The sequence below is a fragment of the Pezoporus wallicus genome, unplaced genomic scaffold (genome assembly GCF_028554395.1).
Source record: "Pezoporus wallicus isolate ANWC-B61680 ecotype Strahan unplaced genomic scaffold, APGP_CSIRO_Pwel_v1 contig_7506, whole genome shotgun sequence".
In the NCBI taxonomy this organism is placed as follows: Eukaryota; Metazoa; Chordata; class Aves; order Psittaciformes; family Psittacidae; genus Pezoporus; species Pezoporus wallicus.
In genome coordinates this window covers 2,065,600-2,088,791 of record NW_026637546.1, presented here as the reverse complement: position 1 = coordinate 2,088,791, position 23,192 = coordinate 2,065,600, and the positions used below count along the sequence as shown (strand labels likewise).

Genomic DNA, 23,192 nt, shown 5'->3' with positions numbered 1-23,192 from the left:
TTGGGGATGAGATGCCTCCTTTTAGCTCCTGTTTTTCTGATTCAGAAAAAAAATGCATCTGAAGAGGCTGCAAGGGCTGTAACATCAACTGGACCTCAGGGAAAGGCAGCTGGGCAGAGGACAACTCTTGATACCTTACAAAATGCTACATAAATTACCACTCTGAGCAGATGTGCATAGATTCATTTTTTTTCTTGGAGTCATATATGGTCAAAACAAAGACCCTCAAAATGCTGATCAAGAATCATCTGTTGTTATCTCAGGACAGGACTTTTGTATCTTTTTGTTTTCCTTTACAACTAATTAATAAATTCACATTTTGATATCTCACTGTTAGATTGATTGAGAAGGTGAACTGGTAAACAGCATACAGCATGAAAAGATGTGTGAACAGGCATGAGGGTGTAGAAGCTAAAGCTGATCAACTTTTTCCTGTTGTAACTTTCCCGTACAAGAAAACAAAACAAGAGTTCTACTTGCCTCCGTTCTCAGACTTCTCTGAAATGCTAGATATTTTCCAATATGCTTTCATCTGGTCTGCATTCCTGTAGAAGAACAGTATGTTAGTTATAAGCACCAGTTTTAGTAAGTTATTTCTCTAGATTTACACTGGTATCTTACAGATATCATTAAATGGATATTTACAAAAATGCTTAATAATTTTTAGATAAGTTTGTGGAAAACTATATAATGCAATCAGGAAAAAAGAAAGAGGTGTGTTTCTACTACCCCAGAGCAGCAGCACTCAGAAGTACACACCACTTTTTTACATAGTTAAGACTGCCTAGTGCCCCATCTATGGCTTGACAACTCAAACCCCTCTGTAACCTCAAAGGGTAAGGACAGGCCAAAACCCACTGAAGTAATTTGAAAGCTATGTCTTTATGCTTCATGATGACGCTATGAGGGGAAGCCATGCTGGTTGCCTTTCTCTATGTAAGACTCCTGGCAGCATTAATTTTATACCATTTCCATTCTAGTAAAACTGGTTGGTGTAACAGGGTTTAAGCTAACTCCTGATGCTGTAAAGGGGCAGAAAAGGGCACCAAGCACACAGCATTTTAATTCCTGGTGCATTTTGCTGCAGTTCCGCCAAAGAAAAAGTCAACAACTTAAAACTGCAAGCAGCATGAAGTGCTGATAGGCTTGAAATTGCTTTTGGCATTGGTGCAGCAGGAATGAAATGCTCACGCAAGTAGCACAGATTATAGTGGTTACTTGCACATGCTCCAGTTATAACACCCCCCCCCGCAAACCTTACCAATTCACTCCCTCAAACACGCAGCCCAACACAACACTGGAGCTGCTGGGACATAACTAATTTTTTTCCTGGTCAGCTTGCCAGGCTCAAAATTCTACCCTTGGGGAGTTGCCTGTGCAAAACAGAGAATCTGAGTTCATGTGCCTTCATCTGATGAATCTGTAATGAAACAGTCATTGAGTCTTCCTAGCTAACGCTAGGTGTTCTAGGTGGGTGCTCCTGCTCTCACTCAGGCTTCCTTACAGAAGGTTTTGTGGAAGAAGCCTGGGCAGGGAGATTGGCTTCACCAGATGTTCTAGTCATGTTGTTCAGGCAGGATACTGAACCTGCCCTTACTCAGAATAATCTTTAACAGTGATTTGATTTAAAGTATTGCTCCCTTAAAATACCAAGTCAAGAAAGATTCAGTCTGGCCAGGATATTTTTGACTTAAAGTGATATTGGATTACTGCTTTGTTCAATTAATACATTTAAATGTATTGCCTCCAGAAGTATCATAACCCATTTAACAAATGGATCAGGTTTATTTTCCTTCTGAACCTTGCTTTATAAGGTAAACTGATCTGTAAGTAACAAGGTTAACAAGGCCTTGCAGTCAAAGTGAAATGCCTTCAACCTGGTATTCTTTACCTTCTTCATGTTAAAAAGACCCTCTTGGAAATACACAGCCCAGGAATTACATTACAGCTGGGCAAGTACCTATATGCTGCTAAGCTGCAGGTGCAGTGCTTGAATTCTGCTCATCTTTTGCTCCACAGCTGTACTGCCCTGCCTAGTCCCACCCTCTTCTTTTCACAGACTTGTAGAAGCATAATTACCTGAGATCTGTGTCTCACTTTCAGGGGCTACTGTGTATGCAGGCTTAGAAGGCAATGGCAGATAGTTGCTAGTCAGACAATAATCTGTATGCTGCTTGAACTGAAAGAGAATGCTACCTGGCTTATGAATTGCTCCTCAGTTACTGAGGTTTGTTTTAAAACCATTTCAATTAAAAGCTGATTTTTAAGCCAGAACAATCAAGTAATCTTTTTAAGAAATGCTTTTTTTTTCCTAATCTCCTTATATAATCCAAATATATGGATATATTTATACACACACACAATGCTTTTTAAGCATTAAGATATTTTGGTTTCAAATTACTGTATTAAAAATGTCTGTTCTATTAGCCAAAAGAAAGCAAACATTGGAGATTTCATAAAGGCCTGTATTACATGGTTAGAACAGGTGCATATTGGCTCAGTTTATGTGAATTGGCTGCACATGATCTGTAAGCATCTGATATTACACATTTTATCAAGAGAAAAAAAAATAGCTGTTTCAATGAAAATTTTCAGACTGACATTAATGAATACACTGAAATGAATCTGAAGTAATACTGAAAAGTGTTAATATTACCATTTTGCAGGTGGAAGTGATTGCATGTTTGTTACTCCTCCATCTACTGGTACCACAACCTGGACGTTAGACAGCATGCTAGGCATATTCATGGACTCTGGATTGTATTTATAGTCAACTCTAACATCAGTAGTGCTAGCATTACATTTCCAGTAAGTTGCAAGATTCAAGGGAGTGGACTGGATGCCATTTGAAGATACCTGTGAAAGAATAAACCATTGAAAGTAGCTTAATTAAGGAATTCTCCTCTTTGGCATAATTAAGGAATGATAGTAATAAATCCGGCAAAAGATCAAGAGAACAACTGATCTCTGAGTCCTTAATTGCACAATTCTTAAGACTTGCAGCCTAAAGTTAATTCTTGTTCTTTTAAATTAAAATGAGAAGAGACTCTTCAAAGAGGACTGTAGTGATATGACAAGGGGTGATGGGTTTAAGCTTGAAGAGGAATTTCAGGTTAGACATATGAAAGAAGTTCTTTACTGTGAAGGGGGTGAGGTGCTGGAACAGGTTGCCTAAAGAAGTGTTAAATGCTCCATCCCTGTCGGTGTTAAAGGCCAGGTTGGACAGAGCCTTGGGTGACACAGTCTAGGGTGAGGCGTCCCTGCCCATGACAGTGGGGGTTGCAACTTGATGATCTTAAGGTCCTTTCCAACCCAAACCATTCTATGATCCTATGAATATTTAAAGAAAAGGTTTAAATGCTTTCTGGTCTATGAGGCTCCTTCCTGGCTATTCTAAGTCAAAATAGTTTTGTTTTAGTCTTGTGTTCTGCCTCACATGTGAAGCATGCTTGTGGCAAAATGACTTCATCCTTAGCACCTGTGTGCCATACCAATTCAATGTCCAAGCAGCCAGCAGCACAGGGCTATCAATACCTGTCATTATGGGATAGGGAGCCAGCAAAACAGTTCTTAAGTATTGAAAGCATTATTTTCCTGCAGTAGAAGGGTTGGATGCTGCTTCTTTAGCTGAGCTTGTGCTACTCCCCTGCTGCATCTCCATCATCTCCCTAATCTACATGAGGACCTTTCTCTGTCCTGGTGTCCCCTCTCACCTTTCCTTGGCAGCCCAGAAACTTTTCTATCTGCCACGGCTTCCGCATGCCAATGCATCATATTCCCCTGACAGTAAAGATCTTAAAGTCATAGTATTCTTCCACAGTACTCATTTCTGCTATCTGAAGAAAAGTTTTGTTCCTTCCATTTTTCTTCTCAGGAATTCTGTGTGTCTAACATGCTTTTTATAGATTCAGTATGCCAAGATTTTAAACTATATTGGGAGAATTTGGAAACCATAATGGTATTAATAGCTGGACTGACAGGTTATTTTGGTTTTTGATGTGGACAGTTGCCCCAGATGTTCAACCATTTTAGTGCAGGCCTAGCAAATCTCTCTTCCTTTGAGGTGTCTATTTTGAATTTTCACAAAGATTTTTTACTGACAGCCAGAACATCTCACAGATTCAGAACAGCTGAGGTTTGAAAGGTCATCTGGTCCAACCCTCCTGCTGAAGCAGGGCAACCTACAGCCAGCTGCCCAGGACCATGTCCAAATGCCTTTAAGTATCTCCAAGGATGGAGACTCCACCACCCCTCTGGCAACCCATTCCATTGCTCAGTCACCCTCACAGGAAAAAAATATTTCCTGATGTTCAGAGGGAACCTCCTGTGTTTCTCTTTGTGCCTGTTGCCTCTGGTCCTGTCACTGGGCACCAGTGAAAAGCGCGTGTCTGTTTTCTATGTACCCTCATGTCAGTTCTTTGTACTACTGATAAGATCCCCTGTGAGCCTTCTCCAGGCTGAACAGTCCCAGCTTTCTCAGCCTTTTCTCATAGGAGGGGTGCTCCACACCCTTCATCATCTTAGTGGCCCTTTACTGAACTCTCTCCAGTATGTCCATGCCTTTCTTGCAATGGACAACCCAAACTGGACACAGTAATCCAGGTGTGACCTTATCAGTGCTCAGTACAGGGGAAGGATCACCTCCCTTGACCTACTAGCAGTACTTTGCCTAATGGAGCCCAAGAGACCATTTGCCACCTTTACAGCAAGGGCACATTGTTAGCTCATGTTCAATATGGTATCCCACAGGTCTTTTTACTTCCAAGCTGATTTCCAGCTGGGTGGGCCCCAGCATATATCAGTGCATGGGGTTGCTCCTCCCCAGGTGTACTTCTTGTTGAACTTCATCAGGTTCCTGTCAGTTCATTTCTCCAGCCAGCTGATGTCCCTCTGGAGGGCAGAATGACCTCCAGAGTATCCAGGTCATCCTCCCAGTTCTGTGTCATCAGAAGCCTTGCTGAGGGTATACTCTGCTCTACCATCCAGATTATCAATGAAGCTGTTAAGCAGGATTGTAAATTCAGTACTGACCCCCGGGGCATACTGCTAGTTACTGGTCTCCAGATGGACTTCACAACAGTGACAGTCACTCCCTGGGCCTGGCTGTTCAGCCAGTTTTCAATCCACCTCAACATCTGCTCATTCAGTGCACACTTCACCAACTTTTCTATGAGGATGCTATGGGAGACATTGTCAAACACCTTCCTGAAGCAGACAGTATCAACTGCCCTCCCCTCATCACAGTCATGTCATCATAGAAGTTTATCAAGCTGGTCAAGCATGACTTTCCCTTGCTAAATTCATGCTGAATACCCCTGAAGTCCTTCTTGTCCTTTGTGTGCCTGTAAATGCTTTCCAGGATGAAATGTTCCATTATATTGTGAGAGATCGGAAAGTTGTATGTTCTCATATATTACGATTCATCAACTATAGCACCCAAAACTTATGAAATTACAAAAATCAAAGGCAGTACAACTACAAACTCAGATAACTCCCCATCAAAACCCTAAATTCAAGGAGAATTTGACTTTGCCAACAAATATATACAAAAGCAGTGTTAGACCCTTGCACACATGAATTGAGAGTGATGTGAGAGCAAGCTGAAACAGCTCACAAATCCAAGGGAATGACACAAAGCAGGAAGGAATGCACTAAGACTGGACAGAGCCTATGCACTCTACACAGTGGTATACCCAGAATTTGTCTAGATGAAGGATGACAGTTCATCAGCATGCTAGCAGGCAAAGAATGATTCTTTTAATTCCTGTGTATTATCAAATCTACCAGAATTCCTTAAAAAATTCCCAAGGAAAAAAAGCGTTTACCTGATACTTTAAAACATCCACATTGTAATAGGATGCAGATGGATTCTGATCTGATAATTTCTTGAGGTAGAAAGTTATAGCTTGCATGTTCATCCAGAAATCCATAGTACTGGAGTCACTTTGTGACTGATCACTACAATGAAAAAGAAAGGTAGGAGTCAGAAGGCAACACTGAGTTTTATTATTTGTACGTCTAAAAAAATGGGAGATTAGATCCTTCCCTTTCTTTGTTATTTAAGCAAGAATTTGCTCTAATGCTTTCTAATACATAACTGTATCTTTCTAAATATTAAGACAAATTAACTGCTTGTTATAGAAAAATTCTCCTTTAAGTGTGTGGTGCAGTGTGAGTTTTCTCCACTGATGATCGACATCACAAGATGGAGCTCATGCTGAATTTGGATTTTACTTCTAATAAACCACGATTTTAATACAACTAGGTGCTGTGAGGATGTGTGGGGCGTGGGGGTGAAAGTGATATTTGAAAAGGAATGTTATCCAATTTGGAATAAATCCTAAAATTATAACTGGTCTGGGATATGACATAGCTTCACTAATGTACCGAATTAAGATTTGTGCCGTGTCTCTTACCATACTTTCATATATTTCTAGAGAATGTAAGCTTTCAAAGTTTTTTTTTAATTAAAAGTGATTTTCAAATTCTTATAATCAGTTGTTTCTTAGATAATTATAGCTGCATTCAATCTTACTAATATTTTATTGTATCATTTCTATATGTAGGTAAGAGTGCACATGATTGCAGAAGCTGTTTGGAAGCTACTGGAACATGGTGTTCTGCAGATCAAGAATATTTTCAGCTCTGGTTGCATCAGTTTGATTTTGAATAAGGATGAAGCATTTAAGAAAACTGATTCAAAACCCCAGATTTAAATCACTTAAGAACCAAAGACCTCTTCTGATTGTCTGTGGATACAGTGAAGAACTGCATCCATTCCTAAGGAATGCAGTGTGTCTGCAGAGTGATAGCTGACAATGAGTATCTACAACATAGTAAATATGACTGCAGTGGGTTGAATGTCTTAGAACTGTGACTTACGTACCAGTAGTCTGTCCAATTTACTCAGATATTGCTTCTTGATACACTACTGCGATTAATGAAATTTCCATTTTCAGTAAAAAATATGAACACTTATCACTAAAGAGGCCTTCCGCATTTAAATAAATGAAACTAGTAGTAAAACGTTTCTGTTGCTCCACAAACAAGTGCAATTCAAACGAGAAATTCTGACATCACTAGAAATAGAAATATCACTCTCATTAAAAACTTTAATCTCCATAAATACCAAGCAAATTAAATCCTTTGCAGTATACGATAAAAAGTCAAAATATTACTATATGAGTTTAACTTTGTAAATATCCATTATATGTATCCTTTCTAATTAGAGGCGAAGTGTTACAGCACTTAAATAATACTAGACACTTTCACTTTTTTTAAATCTACTTTTCCTGTATATCTCACTCTGTCTGATACAGCTGTGCTACCATTTCAGTTATAAACTAGCATGTCAAAGAGTGATTAATTTTGTATGGATCATTCATTACATATGAATGATAAAAATGAAATTAAATGCAAAAGAATGGAAGCGTACAGTTTGATTCTTTTAGTAATTTAAAAAATGTAACATCAAAAAGCATTTAACTTTTTCAAATATTTTCTTCAATAAATTACATACTGCTTAGCTGAAACAGATCTCTGCTAAATAATTTGAACTTTTATAATTTTTTAAGAGCTCTGAGTGCTGTGATTTCAACAATTATCCTATACAATCAGCACCCTTTTTTCTTAAGAATTCTCCCAAGTGTGCTGCTAAACACTTGAGAAATACAGCTATATAATGCATCCAATCTAGTGTAGAAATTATACATCTCTAAAAATACGCAAGTAGATGATGACTGAGATTAGGTGTAGCTCTTACTACTTGTCTTCCATGTAAGGCTACTGTTTCATCATTTAATCCTACCACTGTTACTACTGTGTAAAGAAAAATTTATAAAATGCATGTAAACCCAGCAGCATTTACAAACTATTTTTTTTACAGCTCCTGTTACACTCAGCACAAGTTTCAAGTCAAATACTCACTAAGATTTTTTTAATGGTGGCATTGGAGAGAACTGAGGCGAATACGATTAATTCAGGAAATGAAACCATGTATAAGCAAATCAACAAGACTGTAGAGAATTCCAATTTACATAGATAACTGACATTTTACAAATCATGTAGTTTACTTTTTTATTAAAAGTATACAAAACCTGTATACAAGTTGTGCATTTGGAAGTATCTGCTCTAGTTTGCTTGTGTTCTTCATCCTGAAGCAGAGCACAGCTGGAGATGGGTTGCTGGTGAATACCTTAACAATCCCACTTGGGAATGATACCGTCATATCACCAGTAATCTTCACAATACATCTAGAAAACAATGAAAACATCAGTTTCATTGCAACTCAGTTCTGCCTAGCTTTAATACTAATTTTAAAGCAATCACTGTACTTTCAAAATCTGATGATCTAAACTAAAAACAGAAAATCAATTTCAAATGAGGGTAATGTGACAGCATAGCGTCACTTTCAGCTTGAAAGTTAGATGAAATAAGAAAAAACTTTAGCTGGTTAAAGCATACAGTAGTCTTTGCAGATGTTTTTTAGGCTTTGTAAACATGGCACTGCTATGCTTAGGCAAGGCCTAAGTAGCATAGCAAGGGATGTGATGGAATGAGAGGCTTTCAGCTGGCCAAATTTACTTCTAGCGCCTACCTGACTATGATAAAAACCCTTCTCATTTTCAGTTTTCTCATCGAACACAGTTTTGTAAAGCAAGGATATACGAACTCCTAGTGGGATGCCAGCCAATACAGAGCAGTAAGTCACTACTGTCACTTATATCAGGGAAAAAAAAACCAAAACCAAACCCAACAACTAACCGTCTGAATTCCCCTTCTAAAAGTTTTCCCCAAAATATTACAAGTAAACCCAGTGTGTTTTCTTACTGTCACTTATTATTCAAAACAATTCACTATTTAACTAACTTTGTGGGATCTGCTCCTTTAAAGTAGGCGTTTACAGATTCAGTAAGGGCTACTGCAACAGGCAAGGTGTCCTGGTTTCCAAGGCTGACAGGGCTGGGACCACCTGAAACACCTAGAATACATACAGTGTATAGGTTTAATTTTCAAAAAGCTTAACAATAGATTTCAGAACAGTTGACTACATCTGTAATTTTCACAAGAGGTTTTTGCTATCAAGGTTACAGTAGCATCTGAAGTATTACTTGAAAAGTGTGTAGAAAAAAATACAGACATAGTACAATACAATCATACCATCAAAACACTGCTTCGCAGCCTAAGGAAACAGGACTATCAGTATGACATTATGTAAATGGACAGACACAAGAAAATACGTGAGACAAAGGAACACATCATTAGAATAGCTATTGGTGAAAGTGAAATAAACAGATCCAAAGGGAATCAGACATTGACTAGAATACTTAAAAAAATCCCTACTGTATGCTTACTGTATGGAAAAATGTATGATAAAATGGTTATGGAAATGCAAAGAATTCACTTACTGTATGCATGAGCTTAAATGCAGATACATTAATATTATGCATTATAAGTTATCTGTTAAACATTCTTCTAATTATTTCCGACAACAAAGGTTCCCAAGCAGAAGTTGTTGGAGAAGCCTTTACAGATGCTTGGCCAACATAACACAGTTCCAATGCAAAGCTAGAAAAATGAACTCAGATCTCATGGTAAGACTTTCTGAAATGCATGTGTACAAATAATGAAACCGCTGTCATAGGATTTTACATTTCACCAATTCTCTATATGTGTACCAAATATAAAAGACAATACTGGAAGTTCTATATTTTTATTAGTACAGCAGTGTAGGGCATCTTACACTGCTTATATCACTGCTGAAATGTCCTGTATCACATAATATTAACTATCACAAAGGAAGCACAATCTTTCTTTTTCATGAGCAAAATGAGAATTTTTCTCTTATACCAAAAGGCAGAAACAAAATACTTCAATATAATATTTCTCATAGCAAACTAATTCTGTTTACTCTAAAACAGTGGCTGTGCCTTGTGAGCTCTTTCAGAAGCAAAAATGAAGCTAGGACCTTGTTCTTCAGGTCCTGTTAGTCACAGCGACTAATATGAGATACTAGACCTTAAAATCCAGAGATAAGTGAAAGAAGTAGTAACAACAAGAGAGTGAAAGACAGGAGTTGGTCTTACTCTGCTACCTTATACCTTACTCTTCATCGTGGTTTCTTGCCTAAGGTAGTAAAATGCTCTAAATACTCTCAGCATCATGAAAGAAAAACATTTAGTGCAACACTGAGTCCTCCTTAGATTGAAAGTGATACTCTAGTCACAGGTGTTCAGAAATTCTTAGCTGAATGAAATATTATGATGCTCACTCCAAAACACTGCTGTATTTATTTTCTCAGTATGAACAGTAGGTTGGGTTTATTTATTCTTTCAGACAATACACAGGTCATGATTCCAAAGTTTTCCTTTTCTCCCTGAAGCCTACCAATAAAAGTTGTGATTCTCAATAATCTCAGGAATCTAGAAATCACGATTTCAAGAAGTAAATGTGCAATAAAATAATGAGTTAACAGTAGCCAGAAATTGTTTGGTGAAATATTGAATTCCAGAAGTATTTTCCACCTAAAGTGAAAATATGCACTCAATGGTTTTGGCACTATGGTTGCCTGGGTGTTTTACCTTCTTTTTCTCCCAATTTACGAAGGACGAACAAACAGTTGCAAGCAGACAGGAGGTGATTACCGTGTGTTATGTCAGATTGTTTACAGATGCATATTTTAAAATCTTTTACTTATCATGTCTTTGTGTATATGTTTATATTGATAACTGCAGTGCAGAGTTATGCAAATATATAAATGATACTCTTATGCATAAAAGACAAATACTGATTTCTTGACTGAAGAGTGAATTTTATTAACAACACTATTTTCAGGGTTTTTTTTGGAAACACCAAAGCAAACAAATATAAGTATATAAATTTCTCTGAGATGTATTTGAGGGACTACAAATAAGACAGCTTTTCTCCCAAATTTGCTCTGCCCTCACTGTTTATCACCCATTGATTCATCAAAATCTATGTGTTTCTGTAAAACCTAGTAAACTGAAACAAACATAACTGCCTAATTCTGTAAGCCATTGTTTTGTTGCCTTGCTGCTGAAGAGACAAAGCAATGCAGTAATATCCAGCTTCAGGGCCTTCCACATCTGCTGTGAGATCTCAAGAGGGAGGCTGTGTCAAGGGAGCCTTGCTGCATCTCAGGCTGCAGCTCAGCCCAAGGCTCCAGTTATAGCACCTTCAGCAGTGACAGCAAAGCTGACTTCTACACCCTGCCACCTGTCTCTGCCCCAGCCACCATTAACAGCCCCTGAGCTGTGCTGACACAAGACCTACTGACACGAACATGTAAACAGTTGCAGTGACACACTCAGGGAGGTTGCCAAGCTGTAGAATAAAAGACTGCATTGTTGGTCATAAAAAGGGAAAACAAACCTCATCAAATAGTTTTAGTTCAGTTTAGGAGCAATGACTCAGACAATTTTAATACTGGCTAAAAGGCTGTCATGAAAAAAAGATATTTTACAACAGTTACCTTTGTCATCTGTATTTTCAAAGAACTGTATTACATGTATGTATAGAAACATTTTTACTACTTGTCTTATGATTGTCAAAGTATGAAAGTATTCACTCTACTTGAAAGAAAGTAGTATTGACAAACCAAAGAAGCAAGAGCAAGTTCCAGTTTGTTTGGGACAGAGAAGAAGGGATAGACAGAAGATTATGTTATATAAAAGCAGTTACATCAAGTTTTGGTGATTTCAGCAACATATAACTTGCTATGTAGTTGAGCTTTCAGGCTACTTGTATCTGCCAGATACTATAGCTGGACAAACTTGTTTCAAAAGTACAACTTTATTAGGTGCAGTATATTAGGATGATTAGTTAACATGTAAATCTGCTTTGAATACAATACCTGGTGGTGTCTCACAAAGCTTTTCAATTGTAGGAAGATTTCCAATCAAAAGATCATCCTCTATTACATTTAAATAAAACAAAACATTGCAAGAAAACAAAGTATTTCAAGCAAAAATAATGTTAAAAATTAATATATACATAAATAATTTGCAAATTAAGGCTAAAGCATAAAAGAAACATTCCATTATGCATGCCTTAAAGTTAACTTGGAAAAAGATCATTAGAGTCAGCTCTATTATTTTGAAGAAATGGGGTAACAGAAACACTGTATTGTGCAAAAGTCAAAAGAATATAGACACTAGTGCAGAGTATATTCTCATGCCCATAGTCTTTCAGCTATCTGCACTGTCCTTCCCAGCTCTTCAGGACTATTTAGTTATTACAGTCAATGCAGACAGAACTGTCCTTGTTTACTTTTTCTAGGCCCAGTGAATAAACCTGTCAAACCTCAGTGTCAGCACACACCTCCTTACCTTCTCCTTCACCTCATGAAGGTCACTCTGTCACTGTCTCCAATAACACACACACTCACAGCTGGGGCTATTGATGCTGCTGCCACCAACTTTGGGTTCCTTGGTGCTGAGGCCTAAGGATGTGAGCCTGGATGAACTTTGGCAACCTATGTTTCTATGATGCTTCTCAGCATTTGGGAAACTGGTGGACACTAAATTGTAGCAGCTAAGGCTAAGCAAACCTTATTAGCTTTTGCCTTGCACAGTTGGAAACAGTTGCACTATTTTCAGTGCAGAACTGGCACGACTCCCACTAGAAGCTGTGAGGTGCTCTCCTGAGCTGCTGAGCCTGGGGGTGAGGAATCCTTGGCACCAGTAACATTCACAGATAACTGCTAACTCAAAAATCTGATTTGGCTTGGGACTGAAGTGGTAATATAATCAGGACTAAAACATTTCAATTCTGCTACAGAAACAAATGTCTTTAAAAAAGCGAAACCGACCACACAAAAACTATCCCCTAATAAGCCTCCGTTTCATTTGTTATACCCAAATATCAAATCTAAAGGACTTTCATTTAAAAATATGAGAAAACCTTCTGAAATTAGTGGCAACACATGAAAACTAATTTGCTTTTCATCGTCATCTTTTTTTGGATTTTTTGCTTTTACTAAACACCTCTTTAGCTTACATACTTCACTAACTTGAAGAAAAAGACGCATTACTTTCATTATTTGGAAAATGCAATTACAGGATAACAACAACAAAAGAACATAACTAAATTTTGTAAACATTTATGTTCATTCAAACTTTTCAGTTCCCAAAATATGTCTGCACTTATATAATCATCTTCTTATGTACTTACATAACTTACATATAATCTTCTGAACAAATATATGATAACATGTTGTGCTGGATGAATGAATGTATAAGCATACAAAATAAGAACTCAGAATATTAATTTTGAAAAATATTTCCTTAAAGAACATGCCGTAATTGGATGTATGGTCTAATCCAATTAAATCCCCTGTCAGTGCCATTTAGATGCAGGCATTGCAAGGATGCTTGAAGTACCTGGACTGGACTCACATACGGAACACCTAACTCCAATGAGTGGCTTTCCTAACAGATGGAACCTAGTGGCAGAATTATGCTATTTCTAAAATAAGTTAAAATCGTTAATTTAACTTACCAACTGTAGGTGTGTTTGCTGCACTGAGAGAAGCAGAAGAGGATATGGAGGAAATGCTTTCAGCACGTGCCAAGGGAGCTGCAGGAGGTGGACTGGAGTTAGAGGTCAGTGGAGGGCTGAATGGCCTAGGCTGAAGAAAAGAGATTACAAGAGCATTACACAAAGTGATTCTAAAATGATGAAAGAAAAGACTGTAAATAGAAGAGGTCTTCATTTCATTCCCCAATCAGTTTCACAGTGTTTCACAGCATAGCTTCTTTAATGCTTTATCTACCCTAATATTTTGTGTAAATCCGAGAAACCACATTTCCCATTATAATCAATTCCATTATTTCATAGATTACCATTATGAAGTTTTTGCCTGGGTAGTTAAACCTAATACATTTGAAGAAGCCTGTCAATAATTGTGCAGTAACACAGTAGCAGAACCTAAACCTACAGCCTTGTGTATGTGTGCAGCAAATGTGGATTTATAGAGCTGAAGGAGAGCTACTAACATACTGGAAGTGAGTCCAGCAGAGGCCAAATAAAATAGCTGGAACTGAAGTACATGAGAGGGAGATAAGCTGAAGAACCTGGGTTTGTTCAGCCTGGAGCACAGAAGCCTAAGGAGAGATCTAGAAGCAGTCTTTCACTTGCTAAAAGGGTTTACAAAGAAGGCGGCATCAGGTTCTTCTCAGAGATGCAAGAGCTACAGCAAAGGAAATTTCAGCTGAACTTGGCAAAAACATTTCTTCTTGTACCCTCATGGTTAAACCCTGGGACAGGCTTGCCCAAAGAGATTGTAAAATTTTCCTTTCCAGAGATTTTCAAAACTCAGCATGTCCCTGAGCAACATGATGCAATTTTGAAGTCAGCCCTTTTTTATGCAGGAGGCTGGCCTAGAGATCTTAAAACGTTCCTTCCATCCTTAATCTGTAGAAGTTTTTATGACTTGGTTAACTGTTAAGGTATTAAGCTAATTAATGATTATTTTGGGATTAACCTATCTAGAAGGTACTGGAACCCCTGAAGCATCTATTTTGGCTGTTTATTTTTTAGTTCTATCACAGTTGTTGCTGGTTATGTGACTTTTATGCAGATTATGGAAATTGTAAAAGGAGTTTATATATAATGAAAAGAACTGACAATCTTCCACCTGTATCCAGATAATGCCAATTTCTAAAACAGCAATATAAAAAGAATGTAGCTTTGTGCAGAATCATACTTCATAGTAGAACAGTAGTAGCTGAATTCTTCTATTTAATTACAACATAAAGAACAGAGTACTCAGTCTAAGAGCAATTACTACAGTTTTATATTGGTATAAGAATGTCAAAATTAATCCTATTCTGACTTTACAGAAATGCAAAACAGTTCAAAAATATCTTAGTTTTGTCAAAGCATAAGACCATAATTTTGCCCATAACAAGAGTATGATGAAAATACTTGCTACTTTGAAAGACAGTAAGAGGATCTTAACCACGGTAACCTTTTTCCAAGTCAGTAAGTCATAGAATCATAGAACAGTTAGGGTTGGAAAGGACCTTAAGATCATCTAGTTCCAACCCCCCTGCCATGGGCAGGGACACCTCACACTAAACCGTATCACCCAAGCCCTCATCCAACCTGGTCTTGAAGTCAAATGAAACTTAAAGAATCCACAGAGAAGATTAAGTGTGGCTTAGTGTGATACGTTGTCTGGTTGTTTGCAGTCTTTGCCACGTTCCTTATCAGCAGGTGGACCCACACTGCAGGCAGTGAGCAGTGTGCAACCTCTCACTATCCCTGATGGGCAGCTGCTGCACCTACCTTCTCTACCAACCAACACAAAGGGTAGGGAGGAGTCACAGCAGGGTTACTTGTGTCAACACATGACTTGATAAAGATCCATTTAATACCATTCATTCCCCAAAGCTTTGGGTATATCCCTAAATCAATGGAGCATTGTTAATAACTTCAATAGTATTTAACATTTTGAGAACTTCCATTTTACACGCACGCTAGCCTTTCATTAAATTACTGATTTATTCAATTAAAAACATTCAGCTGATGCAAAAATTATGTTTTAGACCTCTGTAGTTCTTTTAAGAATTATTTTGTTACAGTAACGTTATTATGACAAACGACATCCATGCCTGTCTGGCAATGCTGAAAATCTGCTTGAATACTTGAACATTAGCCTCAAAACAGCTCCACTGTAACGGCATAAATGAATGGTATCTCTGACATCAAGTTATAATGGAAAGTTAAAAAATCCCAATTAATACATACTATTTCATTAATCCCACTAAGTTTCCCGGTAGACAGCTTTGGTCTTGAAGCTGGCCTTGGAGGGGGTACAATGGTGCCTATAGAAAGAGGAGTTGTGGGCCTTGCTGAAAGAAAGCAAATTTAAGGAAATAAATATTAGAAAGATCACACTGAACATTAATATGTACTCATTTGAATTGAATAACTGGAAGTTATGTTTCTAGTAGAAGCTGTCCCATGTTCTTCTAAACCTAACAGAAACAACTCACAGATGGTGGCAGCAGTACAAAGATGCCACTTTTACAAAGTCACTTTTCTGAATAGAATTATATTTCAAAATGTTAGATGCCATCCAATAAATATGCCAGATGTAAAATTAACTTCAAAATAGACTGAAATGTTAATGTATGTACAACTATGCTGTTGCAGCACATTCTACTATCTTCCTCAGATTATTCTGGATGACACTTAATTAAATCAGTTAATGATATTTAAAATACAACTTTAAATATGGAGGTTTTTCACTTAAATATGGGAGTTTCATCACTTACTTGGGAAGAAAGAACTTAGGCTAATACTGATCTCATTCATCTTAAGCGTTGCAAACTCAAATGTTCCCAAAATAAGTAATTTCTAAAATACCCATAATTCCTTTAAAATTCTTATTATGCTCCAAGATGACAGTGCATGCTAAACACTAAGTAGTCTGCTGCATTACTACAGGTGTATTCAGTGAGTCATGGCACACTTGCCCATATGCGCTTTTCCTTTGCCCTCTTAGTACGTAGCATTACCATGATACCATCCACACTTCAAAATATGGGGTGTTGAAAAGGAACAGTTTTAAATTCAACTTATTTAATCTGAAATCTAATCTATACAAAGCTACTTAGGAATGGAATTGTTTTTGCAAAATCAATCACTTAATCTTTGAGATCTGCTGTCTGACATCCCACAAAAATACATTCCTATTTCTAGAAAAGTAAAGCTCTGCATAGTTAAGAGAAAGCAATGCCTTTAATTGAATAATTTGAAATCTTCTTATTTCAAGCTGAATATTTACTTCATTGTTCTAACTATCACAGATGCTGGTGCTAACAAGCAGTTTAGTACATTCTAAGTAAGAAGATGAGTTAATTTTAACGTCAGGTTAACAATAATAACAAAAAGAAAAATGAGTCCAAAGCTTGCTTTCTGGAGTCAGTTATTAGCAAAGAGCAGTACACGATGCATGCTTGCCATACCCTTATTTGTATGACCACAAGAAGACACTAAACTACAGTCCAGTAGTGCTGAAGATGATGTGGAAGAAATTTCAGCAGCAGTGACAGTTTCTTCAATGAATAATTGTTCACGGCATAGAGCATTATTGAAAAGGTCACTTTGATCCTCAGAAGCACAGCTGTTGGAAGAAGTCCCAAGCAAAGCAGAAGAGGCAACGCAGGCACTTTCAGTTTTAAAATGCAATCTTTGGGGTTCCTTCTTGTCTGCATTTGTGTGTCTAATTGTAAGAAGTTCATCAGCAAAGGAAATCCACTGACTCTGAGACCATGAAGTACTGGTACTCTCTGATGGCGCTGCTGTAACACCAGATTTGCACAAAATGCCAATGCTAAAGTCTGGTGAGGATGGGGTTGCAGACCCAGAATCTGTCTGGTGTCCAAGCAAAGACTGACATACTCTACACCCAGGCAAATCAGTGGTAGATGAGGAGGAGCTCCTACTGTGCTCTCTTAGTGTAGCTGAAGGAAAAGGGAAGAATTGAAACTAGGACCAACATTGAAAAGATAAAAATGTCAATATTCAAAAAAGTATTCAACATCCACTGCATGAGACTAGCCAGCACAAAAAATAACTGCTCTACTAGGCTAAAAATCCCACTTAACAAATAAAAGAAAAAAACCCCAGCCACATACCACATGTACTTCATTCATACTGCCAACCACGTCACTTCCCATTTTTTAAGTGAGCCAAAAAGTAATATGTGTTTCTCTGCACTTAAGTCCCTACTTTCCTTATTCCTCCAACTTCATCCCTGTCATGCTTTAACTTCCACTCATCTTTGTGTTTTTGTTCTGGTGTCCTACTCTAGCTTTCTTCTTTTCATTTATTTCAAAGTTATTTAATCAAAACTATTTTATCCTGTTCCTTCAAAACATTATCTTCTTACCCTTAATATTTGTAATGTGAAGGCCCAACATAAATGGCTGTCCAGTGAATGAGTGCAGACAATGCAGTCATGAGATCCTGTTTGATATTCTATCTGTATCAACCTGTATCTAGTGAGTTACTATATGTATAAGGCATGATCCACACCAGTTTATTTCCTCTCTCATCCTATAGTCTTCAGGCTGTTGGAAAACAGGAGTTTTCCACAAGTATTCCCTGCATTTGGCTGTTGCCTGTCGCAGTAGATGACAAAAGAAGCATAAAAAGCAAAGGTTAGTCAGTTCTCAACATCTTGCAGATTGGCAAAGCTAGGAGCAATGGCAGAGTGACATACAGAATCAAAAACCAGCAACATGTTTAGAAGTTCAGATAAAAAGTATAGGTGTCCTCTTTACAGTGGCCCTTTTGCTATGAACAAGTGCATAATCTAAGCCAACATAAACACGGCTTTCCTCTTCTAATAAATATTTTAAATATTACTCAAGGGCTTTAAAGTACTACTAAAAAACCTATTCCAAAACCAATGTGAAAATGTTCAAAACTATTTTAAAAATACATATGGATGAAAATGAGGAAGATAAATAAAAAGAACCAATCTTACCATATCAATAGCTGGCTAAAAAAATGTCTGTTTTGTTTGTTCAAGATAACAAAGTTAGCTTAAACTTCTAATAAAGCAGGACTATTCATGGATGACCAAAGTTTACTTCTGCGCTGCATAAACCACTGTCTGCTCAAATACCATGGGGCAGTTTAAGTGTTCAATGATTAACACAGAGTTACAAAAGAATAGCTAAAGAAATGTTTCAACAGTAAAAAGAGAATAATCTGTGAGACATGCTACACCAGGATACACAGATAGGCTGCATACAGAACAACTAATTCATGTAATTTAAAATTTTGATGGAGATTTTTCAAAGCTTTAAGCATCAATTTATCTATATTAACCTTCAAGTTGAAGATAAAACACTGATTTCTAGAAAATACAATCAGATCAAAGCATTTTTTTTCAATTTTTTAGAAATAAGGTGCAGGTTAGTGAGCATCAGAACTTGATTTAAACAACAATATAAACTACATCAATCCAGTATTTTTTTCCCCCCAGAACATATTAGTAATTTGTTATACGTTTGGACACTTACTTTCTACTTAACTCCATGGATCATTTCACAAGTGTAAATATCTTAGTTAACTCCTAGAACAACAATCCTTTAAATAATTATTTAGCAGATAAAGTTTGCCAAAGCACAGATGCCTGATACCAGCTTTCTCACAGGATATATTCCACCAATTTCAAGTAAATGTAGGGGTCTGTGCATAAGCCTTTTTCACATATGATGGCTTGGGTAGGTGACTCCCCCAAGATGTGGCTTCAGAGTGTTACAGATCCCAATTACCTGTCATTACTCATAAACTAGAGACCACTTTCTCCACAGTTCTGCTGGTAGGAAGGCAGCAGAACTGTGCAGAGGAAGGACTGTACCAGCATCTCCTAATTTTTTCCTGCTTTGAATTTCCGGCCACGAACAACTGGATACAGTAACAACCACAATTTGGCCAATGACACAAGGCCAAATTGTGTCATTGGCCTTGTTCTGCAGACTCTTAACATGAGACCAAAAGCTAGTAAAACAGCTTTTGGGAAAGTACAACTTCTTTTCAGCATATTCAAGTAATACAAGTTTCTGTATAATTTATCCTTAAATATGCTATAGATTGGAAATGACTGGTTACCTAAATCTGATGATTTTCAAAAGCTAGATTTGTTAAAAATAAAAATTTAAAGGAACACAAATTTATAATGAACGAGTAAGTTCTACTTAAAATCTGAAGGGTTACACAGCAATACTGTTTGCTGCTAAAAGGACATTACTAAGGCTGAGAAGAATTAACTTTAGTTTTGCAGAATTCCCCTATTGATACATGTATAGAGGAAAACAGCTAGAAAGCCATGACTGTGAACAAAGGGAGGTCTATTATAATTTTTGGTATATAAACACACAGTTAAAAGAAACAGTGAACAATTCCTTTCTCAGGCATGTGGGAGGAGTCTCTACATTAAGACAGGAAAGGCTGGAAAACAGACACACAGAAGGTAGACTGAAAATAAAAGTATACTGCTTTACAAAATTCTTTCAATAGTCTAAGCATGTCCCCTTGCAATAACTAAAAAAGCAACAACAGAACACCTTGATGTATATAGACAAAATGTTTTCTACTATAAAATATTTTACCTGAGGAGGATGAGGATGCCAAGGAAGCTGAAGAGGAAGATTCAAGAGAACTGCTGAAAAGTGGGTCCCATGCCAGGAGGTCACTGTTCATCTTTCTATATTAGGAGTTACAATTGGAATATAAATGAAAGATGTAGATATTAATAAATATCAAATACAACTTTGCTAGTAGTTTGATAATATAATAAACATGATAAATGTGACAAATTCTTCATCATCAGTTAGTCTTTGCATACAAAAATAAGACGTACTTACAAACGGCAGGTCGAGGAACTGATAAGGAGACTAACTGAACTGACACCTTGATGCAATTTTGTGTGTGGACGTACTTAATAATGTCCGTTAAAGGATTATAATTTTTAAAGAGACATTCAAGTATTTCTGTATATACATTTATAAACAATGTATACAGACCTGTCCAAATATGGGGCTTGTAATCTTAAACACTTTACCATGGAATACTATAGGATAAAAACTAAAGCTGTCTTATTTAAAACCTAAGATTTTAATAAAACCCAGTATTTTGCAATCATGTCATTATAAGTAACAATTCAGACGGATGACAATGAAGCAAGTACATTAGAAAGGGGAAACAAATTAATAGAAACCTCCACTGTTACATAATTTACTCCTTCTGATGCAACAGATGCCTGAATTAAAACAGCAGTCAGAGGATATTTCCAATGAATTTCTGAGTATTGTATCAAAATAAGACCAAATTCTCATGAAACTGTTTCTGACAGAATTTTAAATGTGAACTTACTCATTAGTTGGAGCAGAAAGCTTTGATTTTGTTAATTCTTCACCTAAACAAAAGACACAGTATTATTGCCAAAGCTGTGACAATCTAAAACAAACAGTTTCATGGTAAGAAGATAGAGAATATAACCATTAAAAAGACTTCTTCACTGGAAGGGTGGTAAGGCATTGGAACAGGCCTCCCAGGGAAGTGGTGGAATCTCTGGAAATGTTCAAAAACAGTGTAGATGCCCTCAGTGACATGGCTTAGTTGTGGACTTGGAAGTCCTGGTGTAACAGTTGGACTTGATCTTAAATGTCTTTTACAACCTAGTTAATTCTATAATTAACAGTTGCAGTTCAAAACTAATTATGAATTTTTAAAGTGACAAAGAGAAAATGCATTTTTTTTTCATAATACAAATTCAGGTAGTCCTGAAATACATTCCAATAAGAGAGGACTACACAAAGCAATGCATTTCTGGAGGAAGTGTTTTTCACTTGAAATGTCTTTCTTGAATTATACTGCTTACTTCAATATAATTCTTCAGCAAATCTGGCTTGATTTCCCACTGGAAGAAACCCTACAGCATAGAGACTAATGCTCTGTCCTCTGTCTCCAGAGCCACCTTTTATGTGTTTGACTATAAAACAGAGAGAGAGTGCTTTGCTAGTTTTTGGATCATACTAAACTTGAGTGGGTAGAAGGGTTTTAAGAACTTCCACAGTAGCCTTTTCCACAGAGTCCTCCCTTTGGCTCTTGGATATGTCCCCTATCACTGTCACAGCCAAACTCATCTGTTTATCAGAATAGGGAACACCCAAGTATATTGGAAAAGAACAGGTATCTAGAACTGACATGAGACTTCTTTTTATTTAATACACAGATATTTAAGAAGTTTATTTCTTCAACAATTAAAAAATCTATTTTGATGTTATGTTAAAAAACTAACATAAATAGACTAAAAGTTAAAGATTCATACTTACTGGATAAATTTTGATTCATTTGTGCCTGAAACAGGAAAAAAAAAATTAGGAATAAATTCTTTTACTGTCAAATCAAATAGTCTATTGTCCCAGGGTTCTTATTTCCACTAACTTTCTATGAGACACTTTGCTTTCAGTGCCAGGCAAAACATTCTCAGCTTGCAGAGGACCAGAACATAAGTCAAGACAGAGCAACCAGTGCACACCTGCCACACCAGTAAGGCAAGCCAGGAATTAACACTGGGGAGCTGCCAAAGGGAGCTGTATTACTAAATCCCTTTACAGGCTGGGACAGTAAAATTAAACAGCTTATATATCACATGGTATATATGAAAAGAAACATTCCTAACGTTCTCCCAGTGACTCCCCTCACATATTACACCTACTTGGGTTTAATTTAAAAACGTGAATAAAGAGTCATACTGTACTTACAGGACTGTGTCTCTGCTTTCAAAATGTGAGGAAAAAAAAAAATCATTATTATTTATATATATTATGCACAATATTTTCTTAATATCAGAACCATTCTTACCTTGATCTGAACATTGCACTACCATACTTTACTACTATTTATTTGTAATACCATCTCATGATATAAAGGGTAATCATTCTGTAGACTGGCAGAATACATCAATAAAACTGCACTGTAAATGTTACATGTATCTCTATTATATGTTCTGTTTTAAAGTTCTGTATATTACTGAATACTAATAAGTAGACTATGTTAAAAGTATGCTCAGCTAACTCCACAATGTAGTCAAATGTCTTGGGGTGGCAACAGCAAAAAGACAAGGACTGAGCACACCCAAGACTCAAAGGAAAGTTAAAATCTCAGAAGGGAGAATTACTCAATGTTACACTGCAATAAAGTGTACCAAAGATGACCTAGTACACAAGAAAAAACAGAATCACTGAACTTTAACCTAGAATAAATTTTGAACAGTAAGACATACGTTTATAGTACAGACTCTTTACCACTGTTCTGCACATTAAAAATACCAGGAACAAAGCCACTTACAGATATTGCTGGAGAAAGAGTGATGTTCCCTATAGATACTTTTAATTCATCCAAAGAAGGCACAGTATATTGAGAGCTATTATTTGGCTGGACAGGTTTTATTTCTACATGGAACCTTCTGGGTTCATCATCTTCAGAATCAGAATCACTGCTTGAATAGAAATGGTTCTCTTTGGAATGTTTTTCTCAGTTAAGGTAGAAATACTTCAAGTTCATCTGCTTAATCCACTTCATAATTACACTCAACAAAATGCTCATATTATGTCAACACCACAGATAAATGATGCTGCCTAACC

At 36.9% G+C, this 23,192-nt stretch overlaps 1 protein-coding gene across 1 annotated transcript in view; it reads right to left on the bottom strand.

Moving 5' to 3' along the window:
* Positions 1-23,192, bottom strand: part of FCHO2 (FCH and mu domain containing endocytic adaptor 2) — an 85,523-nt gene that overhangs the window by 3,956 nt on the left and 58,375 nt on the right. The window contains exons 13-24 of the mRNA XM_057406116.1: positions 22,897-23,075; positions 22,311-22,322; positions 21,879-21,903; positions 20,917-20,959; positions 20,154-20,248; positions 15,772-15,875; positions 13,519-13,648; positions 8,869-8,980; positions 8,097-8,252; positions 5,826-5,958; positions 2,657-2,856; positions 481-545 (exon numbers count right to left, since the gene is read on the bottom strand). Of these exons, the coding sequence (XP_057262099.1) occupies positions 481-545; positions 2,657-2,856; positions 5,826-5,958; positions 8,097-8,252; positions 8,869-8,980; positions 13,519-13,648; positions 15,772-15,875; positions 20,154-20,248; positions 20,917-20,959; positions 21,879-21,903; positions 22,311-22,322; positions 22,897-23,075 (1,254 nt within the window). The remainder of the gene's footprint in view (positions 1-480; positions 546-2,656; positions 2,857-5,825; positions 5,959-8,096; positions 8,253-8,868; positions 8,981-13,518; positions 13,649-15,771; positions 15,876-20,153; positions 20,249-20,916; positions 20,960-21,878; positions 21,904-22,310; positions 22,323-22,896; positions 23,076-23,192) is intronic.